The sequence below is a fragment of the Lagenorhynchus albirostris genome, chromosome 8 (genome assembly GCF_949774975.1).
Source record: "Lagenorhynchus albirostris chromosome 8, mLagAlb1.1, whole genome shotgun sequence".
NCBI classification, from domain to species: domain Eukaryota; kingdom Metazoa; phylum Chordata; class Mammalia; order Artiodactyla; family Delphinidae; genus Lagenorhynchus; species Lagenorhynchus albirostris.
The window spans coordinates 76,378,511-76,399,252 of NC_083102.1; the positions used below are offsets into that span (position 1 = coordinate 76,378,511).

The 20,742-nt window shown below is 41.3% G+C and overlaps 1 protein-coding gene across 2 annotated transcripts in view; it reads right to left on the reverse strand.

Moving 5' to 3' along the window:
• The window catches only part of GRM3 (glutamate metabotropic receptor 3), a 104,454-nt gene extending 86,281 nt beyond the window's left edge, over window positions 1–18,173 (reverse strand). For both annotated transcript variants that reach the window (XM_060156159.1, XM_060156158.1), the window contains exon 1: window positions 17,706–18,173. In XM_060156159.1, the coding sequence (XP_060012142.1) occupies window positions 17,706–18,173 (468 nt within the window). The remainder of the gene's footprint in view (window positions 1–17,705) is intronic.
• Window positions 18,174–20,742: the final 2,569 nt, after the last annotated feature.

Below are 20,742 nucleotides of genomic sequence, written 5' to 3' on the forward strand. Positions count from 1 at the left end.
TATTTAGTGAGCTAAACATGAGAATGGAACACTCATAAGTAAGTATAATCTCAGTTGTATTACCTATATTAAATAGCATGGAGCAATCATATAGTCAAAATTATGATGTTCAGAGTTACATTAGAAATACATGTGCCGCAAATGAATGATAGAACAAAGTGTTGAAGTCCTTTTGTCATGGTGAACTGTTCACTTTAAAACTAGTTTCCTTAGATTACAAGAGTAAAAATGCTTAATGTAAAAAGTAAATACTACAGAAATCAGCAGATTATAAATCTCCCTTCCTTTCCCTCCCTCACCCACCCCAACCTGATTTCTAGAGAAGAATAAAGTTCTTTGTTTGGTTTGTGCATTTTCAAAATGTTTATACTGTTGTAAAACCAGTTGCTAATGTACTGGGTATTTATGTGTATATTTTCTCCTTTGATATTCACAACTGCCTTTTATGATGAATATTGTTTTCTCCATTTTAGAGATGCACAAACTGAGTTCTGCTAGATGAAGAAGCTTGTTCATAATGATAGGATTAGAAAGTGAGGGCAAAATCAAGATTCAGAAGCAGGTCTTTTGACCTTAAGGACCCCGGCTGTCCTCTCATAACCTCCTGTCTGCTGCCTTCTGTGTGACTTCGAATCTGAGGTCTGAAACACAGAAAGACAGCAGGGAGGAACCGAAGCAGTGTTGTGGTTTCCTCCATGGATCACCTAATTCTATTAGGAGCTTCGTTTTTAACATAAAACTTAAAACTAGGGTTGGGGGATAGCCAGATAATTGTCAGCTGGGTGTTTCCTGTGTCATTTGCCTAAAAACTGGGTGTCTGAAATGTTCCTGACTTACTTTACTGGCCATATGGTTTCTTCTGTGAAACCATGAAGAAATAAGGGGACTCCTACATTGGACATCATTTTAAAAATAAAAGATTGTTTTAGGATGGGGAAATAATGTGGATGTTTGGCAGAAAGTTACCCAATTATAGTTTTAGTAGGAGTGGAGGAAGGAAAAAAGATCTAGTTATATCCTTTAGGAAAAAACCACTTGAAAAGTTGAGATATACTTCTCGTGGTTAGAAACTCTAATAAAAAGGTATCTAGCTTAAGAGCAATATGAAGACTTAGAAAATAATTCAGACAAGACATAATAGTCTCAATAAGACAGAAGAGACAAGACCTCCAAAGAAGTCACTGGGTTGCTAGGCTCCAATGGGGCGTTTGAATGTTGAAAGGACTAGTGAGAGGATGAAAGCTGTAGGTGTGTTAGGTCCTGGGGCAGCCTCGTGGACTACGTAAAAGATTGGCAGGAACCTGTGAGGATTAGGGAGACTAAAGCACAGAATGTGAAAATAGAGTGATTTTTGTTGTTGTTATTTTTTTTTTAATTACATTTTTGGAGAAGGTGTGGTGAGAAGAGATAGAATCGCTGGATGAGAGAGCTGGTTCCACAAGAGTGAAAGAAAGACACTGCCCAGTGTCTTTCTTGCTCTTAAGTGAGAATGTTTCCTAACCTGGAAATGGTGAAGCAAATATATGAAAAAGTTCTCTCACACCCAAGTAGGAGAGAAGACCAAAAGAGAAGCCCATAATCAATTAAGTTTGCCTCCAGTCCTGAGTTCTGGAAGATATTGCAGATTAAATTAGATAATCGTTATTAATAATTTCTGAGAAACCAATAACGGGAGGACTGTCAGAGGGTAAAAATGGAGGAGTAAGGGCAAATTCAGCAAGTATAAATCAGGAATAAATATAAATCAATAACCATGATACAGTTTGGTAATTTTCTAAAATAGACTTTCCAGTAGAGAGCAAGCAGGAACTTAGAAATGAACAAGACAGTTACAGGGAATCAGCATGGATTCACTAAGAATCAGTTTCACTAGAAATGAACAAGACAGTTACAAGGAATCAGCATGGATTCACTAAGAATCAGTTTCACTACAAATAAACAAGACAGTTACAAGGAATCAGCATGGATTCACTAAGAATCAGTTTCACTAGAGTCTTTTTTTTTTTTTTTTTTTTTGCCGTATGCGGGCCTCTCACTGTTGTGGCCTCTCCCGTTGCGGAGCACAGGCTCTGGATGCGCAGGCTCAGCGGCCGTGGCTCACGGGCCCAGCCGCTCCGCGGCATGTGGGATCTTCCCGGACCGGGGTACGAACCTGTGAACCCTGCATCGGCAGGTGGAGTCTCAACCACTGCGCCACCAGGGAAGCCCCTCACTAGAGTCTTTTCAACATTAGTTGAACCATTTAGGGAGGAGTTGTAGCCATGGCCTGTGACTTCAACAGGTATTGGTGACATTACTTGGACTCTTGTGAAAAAGGGAAAATGATAGGAATTGGATGAAAAAGTTAAATATACTAAAAGAGAACAGCTTGGAAGAAAGTCTGTATGAGGTGGTCAAGTGAGATTAAATTTTTATCAAAGACTTTGGAAAAAGATATAAATAAGCTATAAGATCATTACGTTTTAGAGTTAGAAGAAGCCATGAAGATAATCTAAGCCTTTTGCTTTATAGGTGAGGAAACTGAAGCTCACAGAGTGAAGTGAATTTCCAAAATTTACACAACCAATAAGCAAAATGTTAAGATTAGAGCCCAGTCTCTTGATTTTTCCAAAAGTCTAGGCTCCTTCTCTGGCAATAAGGTGGTATTACATAGGGAGAGATGTATATTTGTGGATTTAAGTTAAAATTACACAAGTGAAGAAAGGCTAAGAAAACTAGGGGAAAAAATGAGGATACACATGCAAAGTTGAATGTTGCAAAAGTCCACCAAAAAAATTTAGATCTACTGTTGTAGATATATCTTTTTTAATCCTCATAACAATCTTATGAGGCTGATACTACCATTATCCCATTTTACAGATTGAGGGACTGAGGCACAGAGCACCTAGGGATCCTGCTGAAGAGCCCCTAGGTGATAGAGACAGGATCTGATCCCAGGCATCTGACAGTATGCTCCACTTCCCACACTTATTCGATCCATTCCGTAATTCAAGCTCTTAGCCTCTGCTGTATGGGATTCCTCTCATTATAATATAGCAACGATATATTTCAAGTTATAGTATGTCTGTCTTTTTTCACTTCTCAAGGCACTAACTCCTTGATTGGAGGACCATGAGCAATCATTCCTTGTTATCAAAATTATACTTTTTCGGGCTTCGTTTGTGGCACAGTGGTTGAGAGTCCGCCTGCCGATGCAGGGGACACGGGTTCGTGCCCCGGTCCGGGAGGATCCCACGTGCTGCGGAGCGGCTGGGCCCGTGAGCCATGGCCGCTGAGCCTGCGCGTCCGGAGCCTGTGCTCCGCAATGGGAGAGGCCACAACAGTGAGAGGCCCGCGTACAGAAAAAAAAAAAAAGTATACTTTTTCATTTGTCAGTCTATACTTTGAGATGGTTCCATAGACGTTTGTTTACTGACTGACCATCTAGAGAGGTAAGAACAGTTATCTAAGAAACCAGGGGACATTTCAGCTGGGAGTTTGAAAGCTTCGAGCTATAAATATCATGATCGGGTTTGGCTTTATGATTTATGTGAGAAACGCCAAGACCTTACGGCAGAGCCTGTTGTTTCCTAGGGCCTGAGAGGCCACACACAAGCTTTGCAGACACCCTTTCTGCATGTAGCGTGTACTATAGTTTTATGTTCAAACACCTTGGGGTATCCACTTTCTGGGTGGTTTGAATTTATTCCAGACTATGTTGTGCGATGTTTTCACTGTAACCTCTCAAGTCACACATGTATTACTTTTTTTTTGACTCGAGGAGAAATGCTTAAGGTGCTAGGCTTGGCCGGCTACTATTCCATTTTCCAGTAGATGCTATGGTCTGAAATGAGTGTATTTGTCTTTGTCCCATTTTCACGGTTTTAAGCTGGAGTTATTTAAGATGGCTTTCACCAGCAAGAGTTGTCCACCAAACCCATGGTACACGCTGTTGAACTTCTGCTACCATTTTCCCATTATTTTCCCCTCCAAATGAACTCAACTCTATATAGTTTCTCTATATAGTTATGTCCTCAAATCTATGCGCCTTTGCATGTGTTGTTCCTTGTGCTTAGAATGACCTTTACCACTTGTCTGTTCAGTGAATCCATTCAAGGGCCCCTTCTCTGAGAAACCTGCCTTGATTTGTCATTTCAGGACAAGTTGTGTGCCCATCTTCTGAGACTCTGTCACTCCTTTATGTATTTCCCTCATGGCACTAATCAAAGTGTGTGGTTACTTCTAGATCATTCACTAATTCCTCTACTGGAGTGAAAACTCTGAAAAACAGGGAATGAACATTGTTAATCTCTGTTTCCTCGATGCCTTGCAGAGAGAGGCTCCATATTGTTTGTTAAATAAATGAGTTGATAGCTTCCTGCTCTTTCATGTGACCTTTCCTAATTGCAAGGATAGCTTCTGTGGGAAATCCCCTGCCCCCAAACCAGCTACCCACCAGCAAGCAGTGTAAAGCTCCTCTCAAACACTACCTATAAACAATATTCTGTGCAGTGTGGATTCTTCATTAATCCTTGTCAAGTTACCAAAATGAGAGGACACATAGACAATTGGCTTAGATCTTGAGGTAGCTGAAGCAAAGGTTTTCATACCATTAAAACCAATTTCTCCAAATTATCTCTGCGTAACTAACTAGGAATATACAAAAGGAAGTCAATATCACCCCAACGGGATCTGGCCATTGCACCAATTTCCTTTGAGCTACAAAGGTGCCTTTTTGTCTTAAGGAAGACAAACTAAGGTCTTACCATGGAGCCTTAGTCCTCAAACCACATAAACCTAAAGTAGGAATCATATAAACCTAAGGGAAGACTTCATCAGATGAACGCTTACTAGCTCTGCTGATAAGGTAAGGTTTTTCTGGAGACAAATGCGTTATGTACAAGATACGTAAGCAACCAGACACACTCAGCGCTCACATCAGTTGCTCAGTTCTTATTCTTTCTTGGGAATGTCTTTCCCGTAATCAGTAGTCAGCTGTGAAGTGATGCTACTGTAGGCATCCAAACCATCCTTATTCACCGTTGGGAATTTTGAGTTAAAGACCACTTTATTGGGGAGATTTACTTCTCCCGACATTTTTTAGCAAGTCACAGGGACTCTTTAGAATTCCAGGTGTCATGCTTCATTTCAGTGATGCTTTGATCATGGGGAAAAAAAGAATGTAAACTATGGGAAAGAGCTCGGGTAGTCTATTCTTTGAGGTTGTGGAAAAAGGGAATGTGAATTGGAAAGTTCAGAGTCACCTGTGAACTCCCACATCCTGGGGTCACTCTTCCCGTTCAGGTTATCCATGATGTATCCATTTTAAACGTCATGCCTTCTGTGGTGACACAGTGCCAAACATTTTTTTTTTCAGCAGAAGACAAAAAGGCGTATGTACGTCTAGTGTCCAGTAGAAACAAGTTTCCCACTAAGGTGATTGTCCAAGAAACATGCTATCTGCAAAGCTGAACTGTATACATTTGAAAAATAAGCCGTTGCTGCTGTCCTGGGAATTAGGAGACTTGATAATAAGCTCCATGGGTTTGCCTTTGCATTCAATGCTATTCCCATATCGCTTTGGGGCTGTTTTCTAAGAATAAGCCTACACCTTTAATAGTTTTATCACACATGCAGTGCTGATTGCTTTGTTTCATTCTTTTAATTAAGAGATTATTTATAAGCCCGGAAGAGTGCTGTACAAATTCGACTGTACTTTAAACCATCTGCTACCTTAGAACCCATGTTATTACCTAAAGCCAGTTCTAAAAGTTGTGATGGGAAGAGACCTCAGTGACCCTCCTGTTCAGATTGATCAAGCGGCACTGTTAGCTGTACCAAATCCCAGATTGGCTTGGATTTTAAACTGAAACTGGAGGTGATGTGTTGTTGAGAAACTGCCTGAGGAATTCAAGCTGTTCCCATCACATGAGTTGTCTGCCCATAAAGGATGCCAATCATATTGTTATTGCAGAAAGGATTAGTCACTTTTTTTTTGGACCACACTGCCTACAGCACATCTGGGAATATTTTACATGAAAAGAGTTGACTGGAGCCCATGTTTGAAGGTCAGAGATTAATCTGGACTTAGGAAATCATGTAATGGAGGGTAGCAAATGCCAGTTTTCTCAGTTTAATCTGCAGAAGCCACTGATTCTTACATGCCATGAGCACAAAAAATGCTCTGGTCAAAGATTTACACTGCCATTCCCATTAACGGTATGACTCAGTCCTGATGATTTTGTAGGGACGTTCCAGACAAAGGACTCCTTAGTCATGGCAGAAACCTTCATAAACGGCTTTCAGTAACCCTGATTTCTATCCCTCCCTTTCCTGAAATATTTGCACTCAACACCTGTGGTCTGCAACTCAGATAGGCAGACACTTTCATTTTCTTCCTTTGTGACAAAGGACTTTATGAATAGCAAGGTTAGCCATTTTGGTGTTCTCATCCCTTATCACTGAGGCTGAACTGCTATGCAGACCATGTAGGAGCCCTTGGATCACGTTTTTCCGGGAGACTGGCATCATCAGACATGTCAGGTTTCTCATCGTAAGAAACGCACGTTCGACAAGGGTCTGTCTTCCATCTCAGGAATGCCTTTGCTTCCAGCTAGACTTAGCAGGTACTTAGAACGGGAACGAGATGGTATTTTGCCCACTGAATCAGCCTGTATCTGCTCTTCGCTCCTTTTCCCCCCATGAATTAACTTTCAAGAGAAATCATGGAACTGAACTGGCTTGAATTGCAGTCTCTGACAGTAAGATCAGGTCTGTGGCATATCTGGTCCAGTGTGCATTAGTGGTTGCCAGTGACACCTGAGAAACAATGACTCCAGGGATAACTTGACACCAACAGACCTGTTAAAAACGCATCCTTTAGTGCCTTGGATATTGATTTTTGACAATGCCTCTTGAGGATTTAACAGAGCCACAGTTAACTAATCCCTATTTTTCTGTGGCCCTGAAGTCCCTTGTATAACATAATATGATAAATTTAGTCCTATCAATAAAAAGGCACTCCTATCCTTTTTGACCGTTAACCAAGGTCCAAAAGCTGTTGGGTAAGCGTGGGAAGAGCTAAGGGCTGTAGCTTAATTTAAGAAAAAATGATTAGTATTTATTTCTGTGGTCCTTTGCGATAATTTAGGGCAGAGGGCTATGTACCATATTATTTGTAGCAAATAGAACTATGTCATTCATGGTTTTCCTGTTAACTGTTCATTACTTCAACAGAACTGGCAGGTACAAAAGCAAGTAGTATAAGCATTCAGTGCATAGGACTGGAATCAAACCAGCCCCTTCTCTCACTAGCTGCATGAATTTAGGCAAGTTATTTTAATTCCTTGAGCTTCAGTTTTCTCATCTGTAAAAAGGGATTAAGTAGTCTCTGGTTTATGAATTTATTTAAGGATTAAGTGATAACATATGTGAAGCACTTAACTCACTGGCTAGCACATAGTTAATGTTCAAAAAGTGTTGGAGGTCATGAGAACGGCTAAGCCAGCCATCATTCATTCAGCAAACTTCAATCAGTGCTCGTTATACAAGGTGCTATTCTCAAATTTAGGTTGTCCTAAGCTGAGTAATGTATCCCCACTCTCTCCTAGGAAGTTGTAGTCTCTTGGGAACAAAGAAACATAACAAGGATCAAATTTTGAGATAAGTGTACATGTACTTATACTAAAACACAGGTGAAGGAGCACGTTCAGGTGAGTCATGGCAGGCTCCCAAGTAGAAGTAACATTTAGACTTGATCTTGAAGAGAAAGTGAACAGTTATCAGGCAGAGGAAGGGAGAGGAAGTTTTCAGGCAGAAAAAAGAGCACAAAGACAGAGATGGGCAAATGCACTTTTGCTTTAAGAGCAGCAAATTGTTCAATATTATCAGGGTACCCAGTGCCCTGTAGGGATTAGCAGGGTGAGGAAAAATAGAAGGACTGTGGCTGCAATGCTAAGTTTTTTATACGCTATGCTAAAGAGTTTGAATTTTTCTTCTTTAAGAGATAAAAAAGACATTAAAAGTTTTAATTAAGGGAATGACATGACCACGATTATGTTCTAAAAAGGCCACAGTGGATGACATCCAACTTGAAAAGAAAGAGTCAGGGCAGGGTAATCAGATGGACGACATATTCATTCTGACTCAGGCTGTGAGTTCTTGAAGGCCAGGGACCTTGTAATCCCAATAACAGTGAGTCAGTTAATAATAGAAAGGAGAAGAGCAGAGGTTTAAATAAAATTTGAGTCCACTTAAAACCATTTATTTGGTTGGTGGTAATTACTCAAGTACTCATGTCTTAATTTGTTCTCCTGTTTGTGTCATTACAGGTCACCTTGAATTCTTCTTGGAAAGAAGAAGGTCATAAATAATTTTCATCCTTGGAGACTATAAAAAGGCTAACGAACTTTAAAATTCCTGGAAGCATCTCAGAAAAAAGAGCTTGAAGCCTTTCTTCAAGGTGGAAACAAAAAGTGAGAGCCAGATAAGTAAACTTTGATAACAGTTGAAGTTCACTGGATGGTACCAACCTGTCTTTATTGTCGCATTTCTTTAAATCTTGTATAAACAATATTCCTTAAAACGACTGTGTCAACATAGGTAATATGTGCTTAATGCACATGGTGGTTTTATTTCCATGGAAAGTTACTTTTTTGTAGAAAAATTCTGAACAAATAGTAGATTACGTGTTCCATCACATCTGTTTTCCACACTGGGAAAGCTTCACTGCATGGTTTGTATTCTCTGAGGGCTCATTGTGAACCTAATGGCAGCTACCCAAATTGGACGCACAGTGCTTGGGAGGGGCTGGCTAGCCCCTGGGATGTGTGCCTTGCAAATTCGACCCTATGAAGTGATGGCGAGTGTCTCAAGATGCTTTGCCATTCTGACCGCTTGGAAGGAAATCTGGTCTGTGTTTGGAACGTAATTTTTGAAGGTGTTCTGCCTATTGTATTTTCCCCTGTGTTACAGTTCCCTCTGTGGGAATGTAAAGTCAAGGAGCTGGCATGAATCAAGACTTTGTCACTAGTAACAGAGGGATTTCCATAATATACCAGGTGGTGATGTCAAAAATAGCGACAGCACAATTTCAGTGTTCAAAGTCCCACTGCTATCCCGCCTGGAGTATCAACGTTTACTTAGAGTTTACTGCAGGTGTTTTTGGAACATATTCTTAGATTTTCCAAGTCCACTCATTGGAAAAATACTCTGTAAGTTTTCAACTGCATTTTTCTCAGACCTGTAAAAGCACTTCTATTACATTAAATCCATGGACTTTAATTATTATAAACTGCTAAGCGTTGGCTCTTTGCATATTGAAATACTGAGCCTGGTACATATTGCTCCATTAAAAAGACACATATTTAATGGTGATTCGGAAAGAGAACTTTGTATTGTTAAAGCAAAATCACAACTTTGTTTTAACTGAACGTGTCAGCAGTCCTACATTGATGAGCTTACCGATTAATCTGTAATCATATTATAAAACACTTGCTGATCTTTCAGGAATGCCTGTGTCCCTTGGTTTTCATCTCATGACCTCCATCGCAGATGTGTGACCACCACAGAAGCTGGTTCTCAGCCATGGGCCATTCTATTGCCCTGTGGACAGTAGTCCTGAGAATAACCTCTTGTTTTTCACGAGTAGTTTCCAAATAAACACATGACAGAAGGAGAATTAATTAAGGAATAAATTAACTCCAAAGCAAAGGAGAAGAAATAGTGCATCTTAGATAATTACATCTGGTGAGAAATTTCTACAATGAAACAGTGTTAACAGAAACATTTTTTTTCCCCTTAGCTATTGTATTTTTAATTTTTGAATTTAATTTTTTTTAACGTCTTTATTGGAGTGTAATTGCTCTACTGTGTTGTGTCAGTTTCTGCTGTATAACAAAGTGAACAGCTACACGTATACATACATCCCCATATCCCCTCCCTCTTGCATCTCCCTCCCACCCTCCCTATCCCACCGCTGTAGGTGGTCGCAAAGCACAGAGCTGATCTCCCTGTGCTATGCAGCTGAACAAAAGCATTTTTGAATTGCTCTTGCTGTTGCCTCTCTCTCTGTGATAAAGTCCTTGAACAGCATTGCCCTTTTTTGGAGGAGGAGAGCAGGAGCAATGGAAAGAGTTTTCAAAACATCAGCTTGGTGAGATTGCTTTTGCGTGAAAAGTCTGGGAAGAAAATAAAACATTCTATCAGAGATAACTGTTGATTCGGGTTTTTCTGAAGCTTAGACTACGTGAGGGGGTGAGGCAGTGTCGGAGGCAAGCTATCCGGATTTTAATGTTGTAAAGTGGTAGAAGCTTGAACTTGGTGTTTGACCTTCATGAACCTCAATTCCTCTTGGAACTACTCCTCTTGCACTGCAGATGTTAAAAGTTAAAAAAGCTAATAGATAATATCTACTAAAATGTTTAATTCTCATTATGTGTGGACCACTATTTATTTATTTATTTTTTACTGTTTTTCGTGTATTTTCTCATTTAATTCATGCAATAGCCCAGTGAAAGAGGTACTATTCATATCTCAGTCTTAGACATGAGGAGAGAGGTAATGAAGGATCAAATAAATCTGAGGTAGTCTGCATCCGGAGTTGTAATCACTGAGCTGAACTTTTTTAAAAAGGCATGGTAAAAATGTGTAGTTGTATCCGTGCTGTGATTGTTGTATTTGCAATATTAAACTCATTAAAGGCACCTCTCAGTTTTACTTTTCTAGTGATAGAGACACTAAAGATAGATTGGTAAATGGATTTCTAATGCTGTCACTCTGCTTTTCTTAAGTACAGGATCATGTTTCCTTCTCTTTTGTGTTAGCTCCAAGCATGTTATCTGGCCTAGTCGACACTCTGCACATTCTTTATGTGGAGAGACTGCAGAGAGCTTGATTAGAGTAAGGATGGGGCTCTAACCTAATCTGGAATGGCCCTGGGTGCCCAGCTATGCTGAGTCTCGGGTAGTTGTCTCTGGGAATTGTCAGTCTAATTGTTAGTCTAAGTCTAAGGACAAGTGGAGTGGAACACTTGCTACTCTCAGATCAAAGCACCTTTTGTGGCACGCGCGTAGGCGGTGGAGGTGGGGAGGGTGGGGGGACTTTTGTCCCACAAGCTCACTTTGCTACATCGTCTGGCTTTTGTATCAAACACAGTTTTCTGTTGTAGGAAAATGCTGATTTTTCATTTACGGTCTTCCAGACTGATCTAGAATAGGTAGGTCGTGGTTGTGATCTGCAACCCACGTGTGATCTGCAACACGTGTGACCTGCAACACCCATCCCTAAAGATTCATTTAGGGATGCCTTCTGGTCATGCAGCAGGATATCATTCTGTTAGTTCTTTCAATTTGTTCAAAAAGCGTTTACTCTCAACGTGGTAGAGGCATTGTCTTCGGTGCCCTCAACACAAAGACAAAAGATGTGGTTCCCAAACTCAAGTAGCTTCTAGTTAGGTGGGAAAATAGATATGCAAAGGAATAATTCTGGTTAATAAGCTAGTAATGGAAGTATGTGCTTAGGTCGTGGGCGCTTGGGCAACGTTTCTCAAAAGGGATAGGGTTTGAGATGAGAACTGAAGGAGAGAAGGGTTTGGCAAGGCCTACGGACAGCTGAGGGACAGTGCATTCCAGGTGGAAGAAACACTGGTCTCCTTTTTAGGAAAGAATGAGCAGGTAGTATACATCGGTAGACGAGAAAGCAGCTTTCCAGGGACACTTCAAAGGCAGGCTTTCTGTTCGCACGGATCTAAGAGACTTTTTCCTCTTCACCTCCGTTCCTTTCTGCTCATTCTATCATTCTCTCTGGTCTCCTAGGACTTATGTCGTCAGCTGATTCTCCGGTCTTACACTTGTACCTGTTTTATGTATGGATTTGATATTTCCTCATTTGCTTGTAGATGCCTCAGGGGCTTATAAGATGTCTACTATTTATAAATTTTTTTATTGAAGTATAGTTGATTTACAATGTTTCAGGTGTACAGCAAAGTGATATTCTTTTTCAGATTCTTGTCCCTTGTAGGCTATTACAAGATATTAATATAGTTCCCTGTGCTATACAGTAGATCCTTGCTGTTTATCTATTTTATATATAGTAGTGTGTCTCTGTTAATCCCAAACTCCTAATTTATCCCTGCCCCCCCTTTCCCCTTTGGTAATCCTAAGTTTGTTTTCTGTTTTGTAATAATATTTATACATTTTACTTTGCATGCTCTCTGCTTCACATTCCCTAGTGTCTACATATAGTGTTCTTGCTGAACCTAAAATATATAAGCTTAATAAATGCTTATTTTCTGATGAAAAATGATTTTATGTGTGCCCTAGTTGTAATTAGTACACAGTCGAGATGCTTGGTTCACCAAATTCACACAAATGCTACCATAATCAACTGAAGTAACAATTGATTGGACTTCTTCAAATTAATCCTGATGGAGGAGAGTCTGTAATTTATTTTGCTTCGTGTTTTAGACACTGCCTTTATAATCACTCATCCTAGTAGAGTATTTTGCTCGAGCGACGTATAATTATAAAATTAAGAAATGCCCTTAAATGCAGCATAGTTCAGATACTAATATGTTGCTGCGGTCTCCTCAGTTACAGGCCAACTTTTGTTTGAATAAACTCCAGTGACCAAGGACTCATTTCCTTACATCCTCGTCCTTCAGGACTATCGTTTCTTATAACTCTTATGTTGGCCCTGAACATGCCCTGCTCTAAATCAGTGATTGTCAGAGGGAAAGGGGGATAACTTTGTAATTTGGCAGTGTATAGGAACATTATGGGATGTCACAATTTAGGGTGCTGTTGGCATGCAGTCCAGTGGGGAGGGACCAGCGAGGCCGCTAAACGTCCTGCGATGCACAGGGCAGCTCCACGCAACAGGAGTATCCAGCCCAGTAGTGATAACGTTGAGACACTCTGCTCTAGGTTAAATTTATTTATCCACAGAAAAACCATTATTTTGCCCTCTGTAGTCTATCTGATACTCGGACACAGCTAACCGTATGAAGCCTTTTGTAACCCCAAATCCTTCAACTCTTTTTCTGACGCTCCTATAATAAGAACAACAATTCACGTGTGACTCTTCCCCACAGCCTTTGAATGTAAAGGAGGAATGAATCATTGAGGGAGGGCGACGTTTAATACAAATTGACCAGTACAGGTCCACTTTCACACTGTGGAATTAGGTGGAGGAGGAATAATAGAGTGGTGAGTGTCTTTTGGGGCCGTTCTTTGTACCCCATGTAGATAAAATCTGGGAAACTTACTGCAAGGGATTTAGTTTGAGTTATTCTTCTCAGAGACGTGATGTGAGCAATGCATGGCATGTCCAAATCCATGTCATGATAAATGATATAATGGCCACCTCCCAGGGTCAGGAGTTCCTGGGATGTGGCTATCGCTAAAAATTCTGAAAAAGGGTCTGTTTCCCAAGCATGCGAAAGAGGTAGTAAGATACTTTCAAGGCTCTCTTCTGCCCTTTTTATGAGCTATCTAACCCAAATACCCTTTTGTCGCTGAGGTCACTTTAACGCTCAGGGACGCAACAATAACTGGGTCAATTAATGCCTGTCCTCTTGTTGCAGCTGAACTTTGCTTTGGTAAGGCAAGAAAGACTGAGGAAATATACATCCTCTGAAAGGAGTGAGGAACATTTGGGGGAACCTCTCAAGAGACATTTTTTTTGTTTTGACTGAACAGCTTAGGAGTTCTAACTGCAGTCTATTTGCAAGAACACAAGCATAAACACTGCTTCAAAATAGTACCATGTAGACAACTGCGTCACTAAAGGCAACGAGCCTGATTCTCTTCCTGAATAAATACTACTTTCCCCCAAGTGGGTGGATTGCAGGCTTATAGAAGAGAGCAGAATACAGTCTTAAAAATGCTTTGAAAAGAAGCTTATTCACCAGAGGGGATGAATAGACCCCACGTATATTTGCTAATAAAGAAGGATTTTGTTGCTAGTTTTTATTGATTACCAAATTTAAAAATCAGTCCCGTTGCTTTAGACAAGGGACCACCACAGAGTGGTTTGTCTTACTTAATAAGAGTGTTGGGAAAATGTCCCGGTTTTCATCGATGGTGATACAGGTTAACTCAGCGAATCATTAAGCATTTCTCCTTTCACGCAGTTTTCGCTTTCTGCAAACTGCCTGTTGTATGAACTAATACAGCAGAGGATATCTCCTCTGCTGACTTCTAGGAGCATTCTTCTTTAGTAGGAAGACAATGAGAGAAGCAGAAACGGGAGAGAAAAGCGCCTGCTGAAGCATTCCCACCAATAAAGCTATTCGGGCCCAATGGGGAGATGATAACGTCTAAATTGAGCCAACCACAAAAGAGAAGATGCACAGATTTGATCATTCTTGATCATTCTGTCTCTCAAGAGACAATTTTGTGACTGAAAACTCTGTGCTGTGCTTTGGGACTTGATGCGACAATTAGATGAGCGGAATCTTTGAAATTGTGTGGTGGATTTCGTACTAGTAGATTTTTTCTACAGTTTAACCCTCTTTTCTTCCCCCAGCTTAGTTCAAGCACAGGCGTTTTCCAGTAAATATTTAGGAAGTCCAGAGCAGTTGAAAATGGATGGCAGAGGTGACCGATGGGCGTGGATCTTTGCGGCTACCAGCTGTACACTGTCACCACGGTTACCAGACACCAGGGCAGAGGATCAGAATCAGTCCAGGAACAAAAGTACGTGAGTGTGAGGGGCCCCCAGAAAAATCCTCTCTTTGAAAATATCTCTCACTTGTGTACAAGAGTGTCTTAAAATCACCGTTAGGAATCTATTGCTTTCGATTGTGGTTGACTATTCTTTTTTTTTTTTAGGATTCTTTTTAAAAGACATGTGTTTCACAAGGATAACACTCAAATTCTCAGCTATATAAGAGCCCCTAAGACCCCTTCGTTCATGGTGCTTAGCTGGAAGCAAGGCCCTGTGGCGAAGGGTTCCTTGGAAGGCTGCCTGGAGATCAGTGTGTAGACAGATGGCTCCACCTCCCTGCTTACTTTGGCCGAGGGGACCAGCGTGAGGTCTAATCAGAGCCTGAGCGCCTGAGGACAATGGAGCGGGGAGTGAAGCCCTCTCTCTCCTTTCTTCTCTAGCTCACCCCCTTACTCCTGTCAAGGTCTTTGTCCTCTTGCACACAGACATCTGCCATATCTTTCTGATGGGTTTCCTCAGATCCAGCCTTTCATTCACACTGTGGTTCAATTAGCTTTCCTCTAGTGCAACTTTCATTCTCTCAGTCATCCTCAAAACCTTCCTAAAGGTCGTTTCTTACTTTGTGAACCCCATGAATGTATTGTGAATAGTAGTCACTGTTACTTCATGATAGTACTGTACCCACAGCCAGAATTCACATTCCTCGAGGTCAAGGCTGTGTTCTCTGCGACTTCAGGGGTCTCTCTAACCTCTGCAACAGGGCAGGACATACATACACAAGGAGCTTTATACAGATTAACTGATGGATGAAGCCCATGGGGAACCAGCAACGATTTCATGGGGCTGCTTGGCCACGGAGTTGTTGTTAGATGTGGCTCTTCCGCTGCTTTTTCCTATGATTTTAGGGCCATAATAGTTACTGTTTATCGAATCTGTTAGTTTTTTGGTAAGGCATTTCCCACGGATTCTCTCAGTGTATCCTTTCGACAACTTCTTAAAGTGGATGGTTTTTCCTTATTTTACAGGTAAGCTAGTAAGTGCCGGGGTTGGAATTCAAACCCCAGTCTTGCTGATGCCAAAACCTTTTCCGTATAGCATGATAGTTTTTGTTTCTTTATTTATATTGTGGAGACAAAAACCATATCAGCATTTGTGACTTTACAGTGATATGGACCAGATAAGTGAAATAATAAGCCAGGTCCTGTGATGATTAAGAAGTGGCTTTTTCCCTTGTGAACAAGTGCAGGGTTTTAACAACCTACATTTTTTTTTAAGATAACCTGACCTCTTTTGAGGAGTTTATAGATAATAAAAAAGTAAAATTAGATTAAAACTATATTAGCATAGTTTGTTAATTATTTTGGATAAATAGATATTTACACATCTGCTGTAGAGTGCTATTTACTGCATTGGGAGAAACTAAGGTCAGACAAACATACTTGTAATTCTTTACTAGTGGTAATATTGAGTATACTATAAATATTTATAAAATGTTTGGCCCTCACCTGGTGAAAGTATTATTGAAGTATGACAGATATACATTATTTTAGTTCTCTCTTCTTACGTAGCAAATTCCATCTTACCTGATCCAAGTATAGAAACAGTGGCAAAATTAACGTGATATGCTTTGAGATGTGCAGTATTTTCTATCCATCTAATGAAGTCAAAGGGTGTTTATGAAAACCCAATTATCCTAATTACTCATAATACGAGTGTGTACACTGTAGAAGGAAAGAAAGTTGCAGTAGTCATTTAGAACAGCACAGAATTGCAGGTATAATTTTAAATGCCATGAACCTCTGATATAGAAATAAGGTTACTCCAGTGCAAATAGAACCAATTTAAGTGGTTGGCGACAGATACAGACAACGTGTGTGTATTATGACTTCCTTTAGCGCTTGGGGCTTTGATTATAGTCATTTGGTAGGAGGCAAAGTATTCAATATGTGACTCTTATGGACTTTCATTACTGCCACATTCACCAGGAAAATATTGAAGTGACATATAGAAATCACATAGGACAGTTGAAAGAGCCCAAAGGCACAAAAGATCTATCTGAGTTCTAATTCATGTGCTACCTACCAATGGGAGTTTTCCTGAAACCAATATTGCTGGGTCTTGGGAAGTTTTCCACCTCTAATTCTGTGACCCTGTGAGCATTGCAAGAGTTTGACTAAGACGTTCCTTCTTTCCCTAACAAAATGATGAGAACCAATTATCAACTTTTTATCTAGTTTAAGTTGTGTGCTAAATTGTTCCCTGTTTTTTTTCTCCTTTGGTAGTAATTATCTGGCTTCTGTGCATACATTTTCAGGTTTATACCACGAGAAATTGTTTATAATTTATCTCTGACTAAAACAATGCTTGGGGAAAAATTAGTGTGGAAAAATATAAAGCTCAGTGATTTTGTACTTTCCTGTGTTTGATTGTATTGATGACTTCCAGTCATGACTCTGCCGTGTATCCACATCCTTTGTGATGTAACTTAGCGGCACGTGTATGGTGGGTAAGCACATATTTCCCTGCTCCTTGATTCTGGGCAGAGCCTTGTGAGTTGCTCTGCCTGGAGAGATGTTCACAGCTGTGAGGCATGCAGAAGCTTGGGAGGGGCCTGTACCGTACAGTTAAATTTGCATTCTCTTGCATCTCTGTCATCACTCTGAGAAAAACATGCCCGGGCTACCTCACTGATTCGAGGTGGAGGATAAGGGACAAACTGGGAGCAGAGCCACCTGCAGCTGAACCTATTAGCCTTCATCATCTCACTCCAGCCAGTCTTCAGACTTATAAACTATAATAAGCAGTAATTGTTGTTTTAAGTCCCTGAATTTTGGGGTAGCTTTTTATGCTACAGTAGCTACCTGATATATCTCTAAACAATTTTCATTGCTAAAGTACTGTTCTGTCTGCAAACCTATATTATCAGAGACCCATAGCAATGAACAATTGCATGGCTAATATCATCCATTGATGAAGCTCTTAGGATATTCTCCTCTTGTTCTCCCAAGACATAAAGCCAAAGAGGTACAGTGTTTTACCAGCAGCACTGCCAATCTTACCTGTATGGAAACACTGCTGTAAGAGCCGCCAATGACCCCTGCAATGAACAGTGGGATATTTTCTTGAATGGCATAAGATCCATCAGGACACATATACTCGGCTTCATCCACTTTAGTCAAAGAAGCCCTGACAAATTCCAGTGATTGCTCTAATGCGTAGGTATCCCTCGAGCATGTATCCAAAATGTGAACCCCCAGCTTCACTCCTGGGAGCAAGTAATTGTCTTTGTTAATTTCATCAATAGCAAACAACATGGCTTCCAGGCGTTGGATCCCTCGATCTTCATTGATTCGCCCACATTCTTCAGTTCCAGTGCCTTTTTCTTTAATAGGAAATAGGCCCCCTAAAACGAGGTCACCTTCTATTTTAATCTCCCTCCTCAGAAAGTTATGGTCCCCTAAAGAAAGGAAAAGTCCCTTTGAAAACAAAGCTAAGGTAAGAACTTGGAGTCTTGTCAACATCTTCATGAATCCCGTATCTGTACCTCTGGGAGATATCAGTGGATGGAACCAATGCTGCGCGTTAGTCCTCCTCTCTCATTTCCAAACTGGATCTCTGTTCTGTCCTTCATATAAGCGAGGAACAGGCTAGCAGAGGCTGTCAGCAAGTTCCTAAAGAGATGATAAAAATTAAATGAACAACAACGGTAAAGAAAGCAACAGTGATTACATTGATGGTCTCCATTCAGACCTTTGGTGGGATAATGACTCAAATTACCATCTGCTAAACACATATGGACCATTGCACCAGGCACGCTCCCAGCAAGTGTTCTCGCCCGGTCCTTACAACACACTGTGATGTAGCTCTTAGTGGTCCCCCCTCCCAGAAATGGGCACTGAGGACTAATGAGATAAAGTGACCTGACAATGTGTACTTAGAAAGGAGTTAGTGTTCAGACCCTGGGTTTTCTAATGCTAAGTTCACTTCACTCCCTCTTCTGAGTCATTTACTTTGCTATTGGTAGGGCAGCAACTTGGTTATGAGTCTTTATTCCTTGTCTTTCAACTGTAAACAACTCCTTCTTACCCACTCTTCCCTTTCCATTTGGAAATAAAACAGAACACAATGGTAACTCTGTCCCTCTGTCTGCATCTCTGCTGCCACAGCCCTGTCCTCCCTTCATAGCTGACGTCTTCACAAGGATTGTCCGCAGTATTGTCCCCACTTGCTGTCACCCCAGATGCTCTCAGTCACTGCAGCCAAGGTTCTGCCCCCACTGTTCTAACAAAATGGTTTTGGAGAAAGCGACTACTGATCTCCTAGTTTGTAATTCCTTTAACCCTTTGTAATCCTCATTTGACTTGACCTTAATTGAAATCTTAACTCTTCTCTCCATGTTCCGACTTCCTAGGCTTCTGTTCTCATGCTGCATGTCTGACTACATCTCAGATTCCCCGCCCCACCGCAGTCCTGGGCTACCTTAATTAGCGTTCACAGTTTCAACGACCACTTAACTGATTCCTAGGTTAATTGCCTGCTAAACAGCTCAAGGGACACATCCCTCTGACCCCTCAGGGTCTACCTGTTATAAACTCCCCCTTATCTCTGTGAATGGTTCTTCTCTGTACCCAGGCTCTCGAGCCAGAAACCTGCACAGAAGAGCCCTTCCCATTTCCACCTTTCCTATTTTCTTCCCATCATCCACAAAGTTCGGTAGAGTCTACCTGCTGAACATCTTTCAAAGACACCTTCTTTTTTGTTTTGTTTTTTTTTTTTTTTACCCACGAAGCCAGGCTCTCGTTATCTCTAGCAGGACCGTAGCAATAGATTCCTAGGGAGCTGATGCCAGCCCCCAAAGCACCGTTTTGTGAGTTAGGGAAAGATAACCTTCCTCGAGTGCAAAATTCTAAAATTTGTTACTGCATAACCTGTAACATAGTTGTAACATCAGTGATGGAGAAGGTGCGATGCCTGGTGGCTGTCTCTTCCAGCTGGGGTTAGGCAGCTCCTGACATGGGCCTCACATTTCAGGGAGCATGGTAAGCATGAGTTTTGGGGTTTGCACAGGACGTTGGAGCTCAGGACAGTTTCATCAATTAAGCTTCTTTTTACATGATAGGCTCGAACATGTGCATCTTTTAGGAGTCAGGCAAAGCCCTCCGGGGGGATCGTGTTTTTTCCCCTGGGGTCTTTCCAGGGAACTTTCTAAAATGCTGGTGCGGAGCTGTCTGGTCGCATGCGCACAGGAACCAATGGACCTAGTGTTGTACTCTTGACACCCGGCTCCCTGGCAGTAGAGCAAACATCGGTCAGCACAGTCACTCTCTTTGACCACCCCCTTGGCCCCTAGGTGATGTAAGCTTATTCCATTCAGAGTCAGGTGAGAGACGGTAGCGCAGGGACTCCTGGAGCGGTCTCCTGACCGGGCACAGTTGCATGCTCTCGTGTGTGTGGTCATGTGTGCCTGTCTGCTCTCCCACTTCTGTGCATGACTGTGTATTGGTGAGGTGTTATGGAGGGAGGGGGGGGGTCTCTCCTGGCTGCTCCCCGGCTCAATCAGGATGCCTGAAAGGCACACCACTGGTGTGCTCTCAGGTGTACTAGGAAATGTTAGCGATCTGAATGGTGCTCCATTGGAGGAAGTGCTCTATCTGATGTATAATCTTAATTGTTGTTCACAGTGCTCATCTCCTGTAAATCTATACTGACTTCCCCTTGCCTCTAGGTTGAAGGATGGGCTTGGTCTTGGCATGCTCCGTGATCTTAAACCTGGCAAGCTCTCCAGTTTTTCTGTTCACCGTGCCCATCGACTTCCTGGGAATGCCCTTCTACACCATTTGTCTGGTAAGCGCCCACTTAGCATCTAAGACCTTACAGTCAGTACCGGGAAAGGCCAAGAGTTTTTTCCTATCTCCCTTCCCCAGTCAAATTGTTTACTTCCTGCTTACTATTCCTGCTGTAGCGAATTCAAGAAATGTTTTGTGATTACAGTTGCTATTTGTTTCCTTGTCTGCTCATTAGGGATAAATGAAATGGCACAACTTTTAGGATTTGTAAGGTTTGAAGGAAAAAACAAAACTCAGCAAAAATATACAG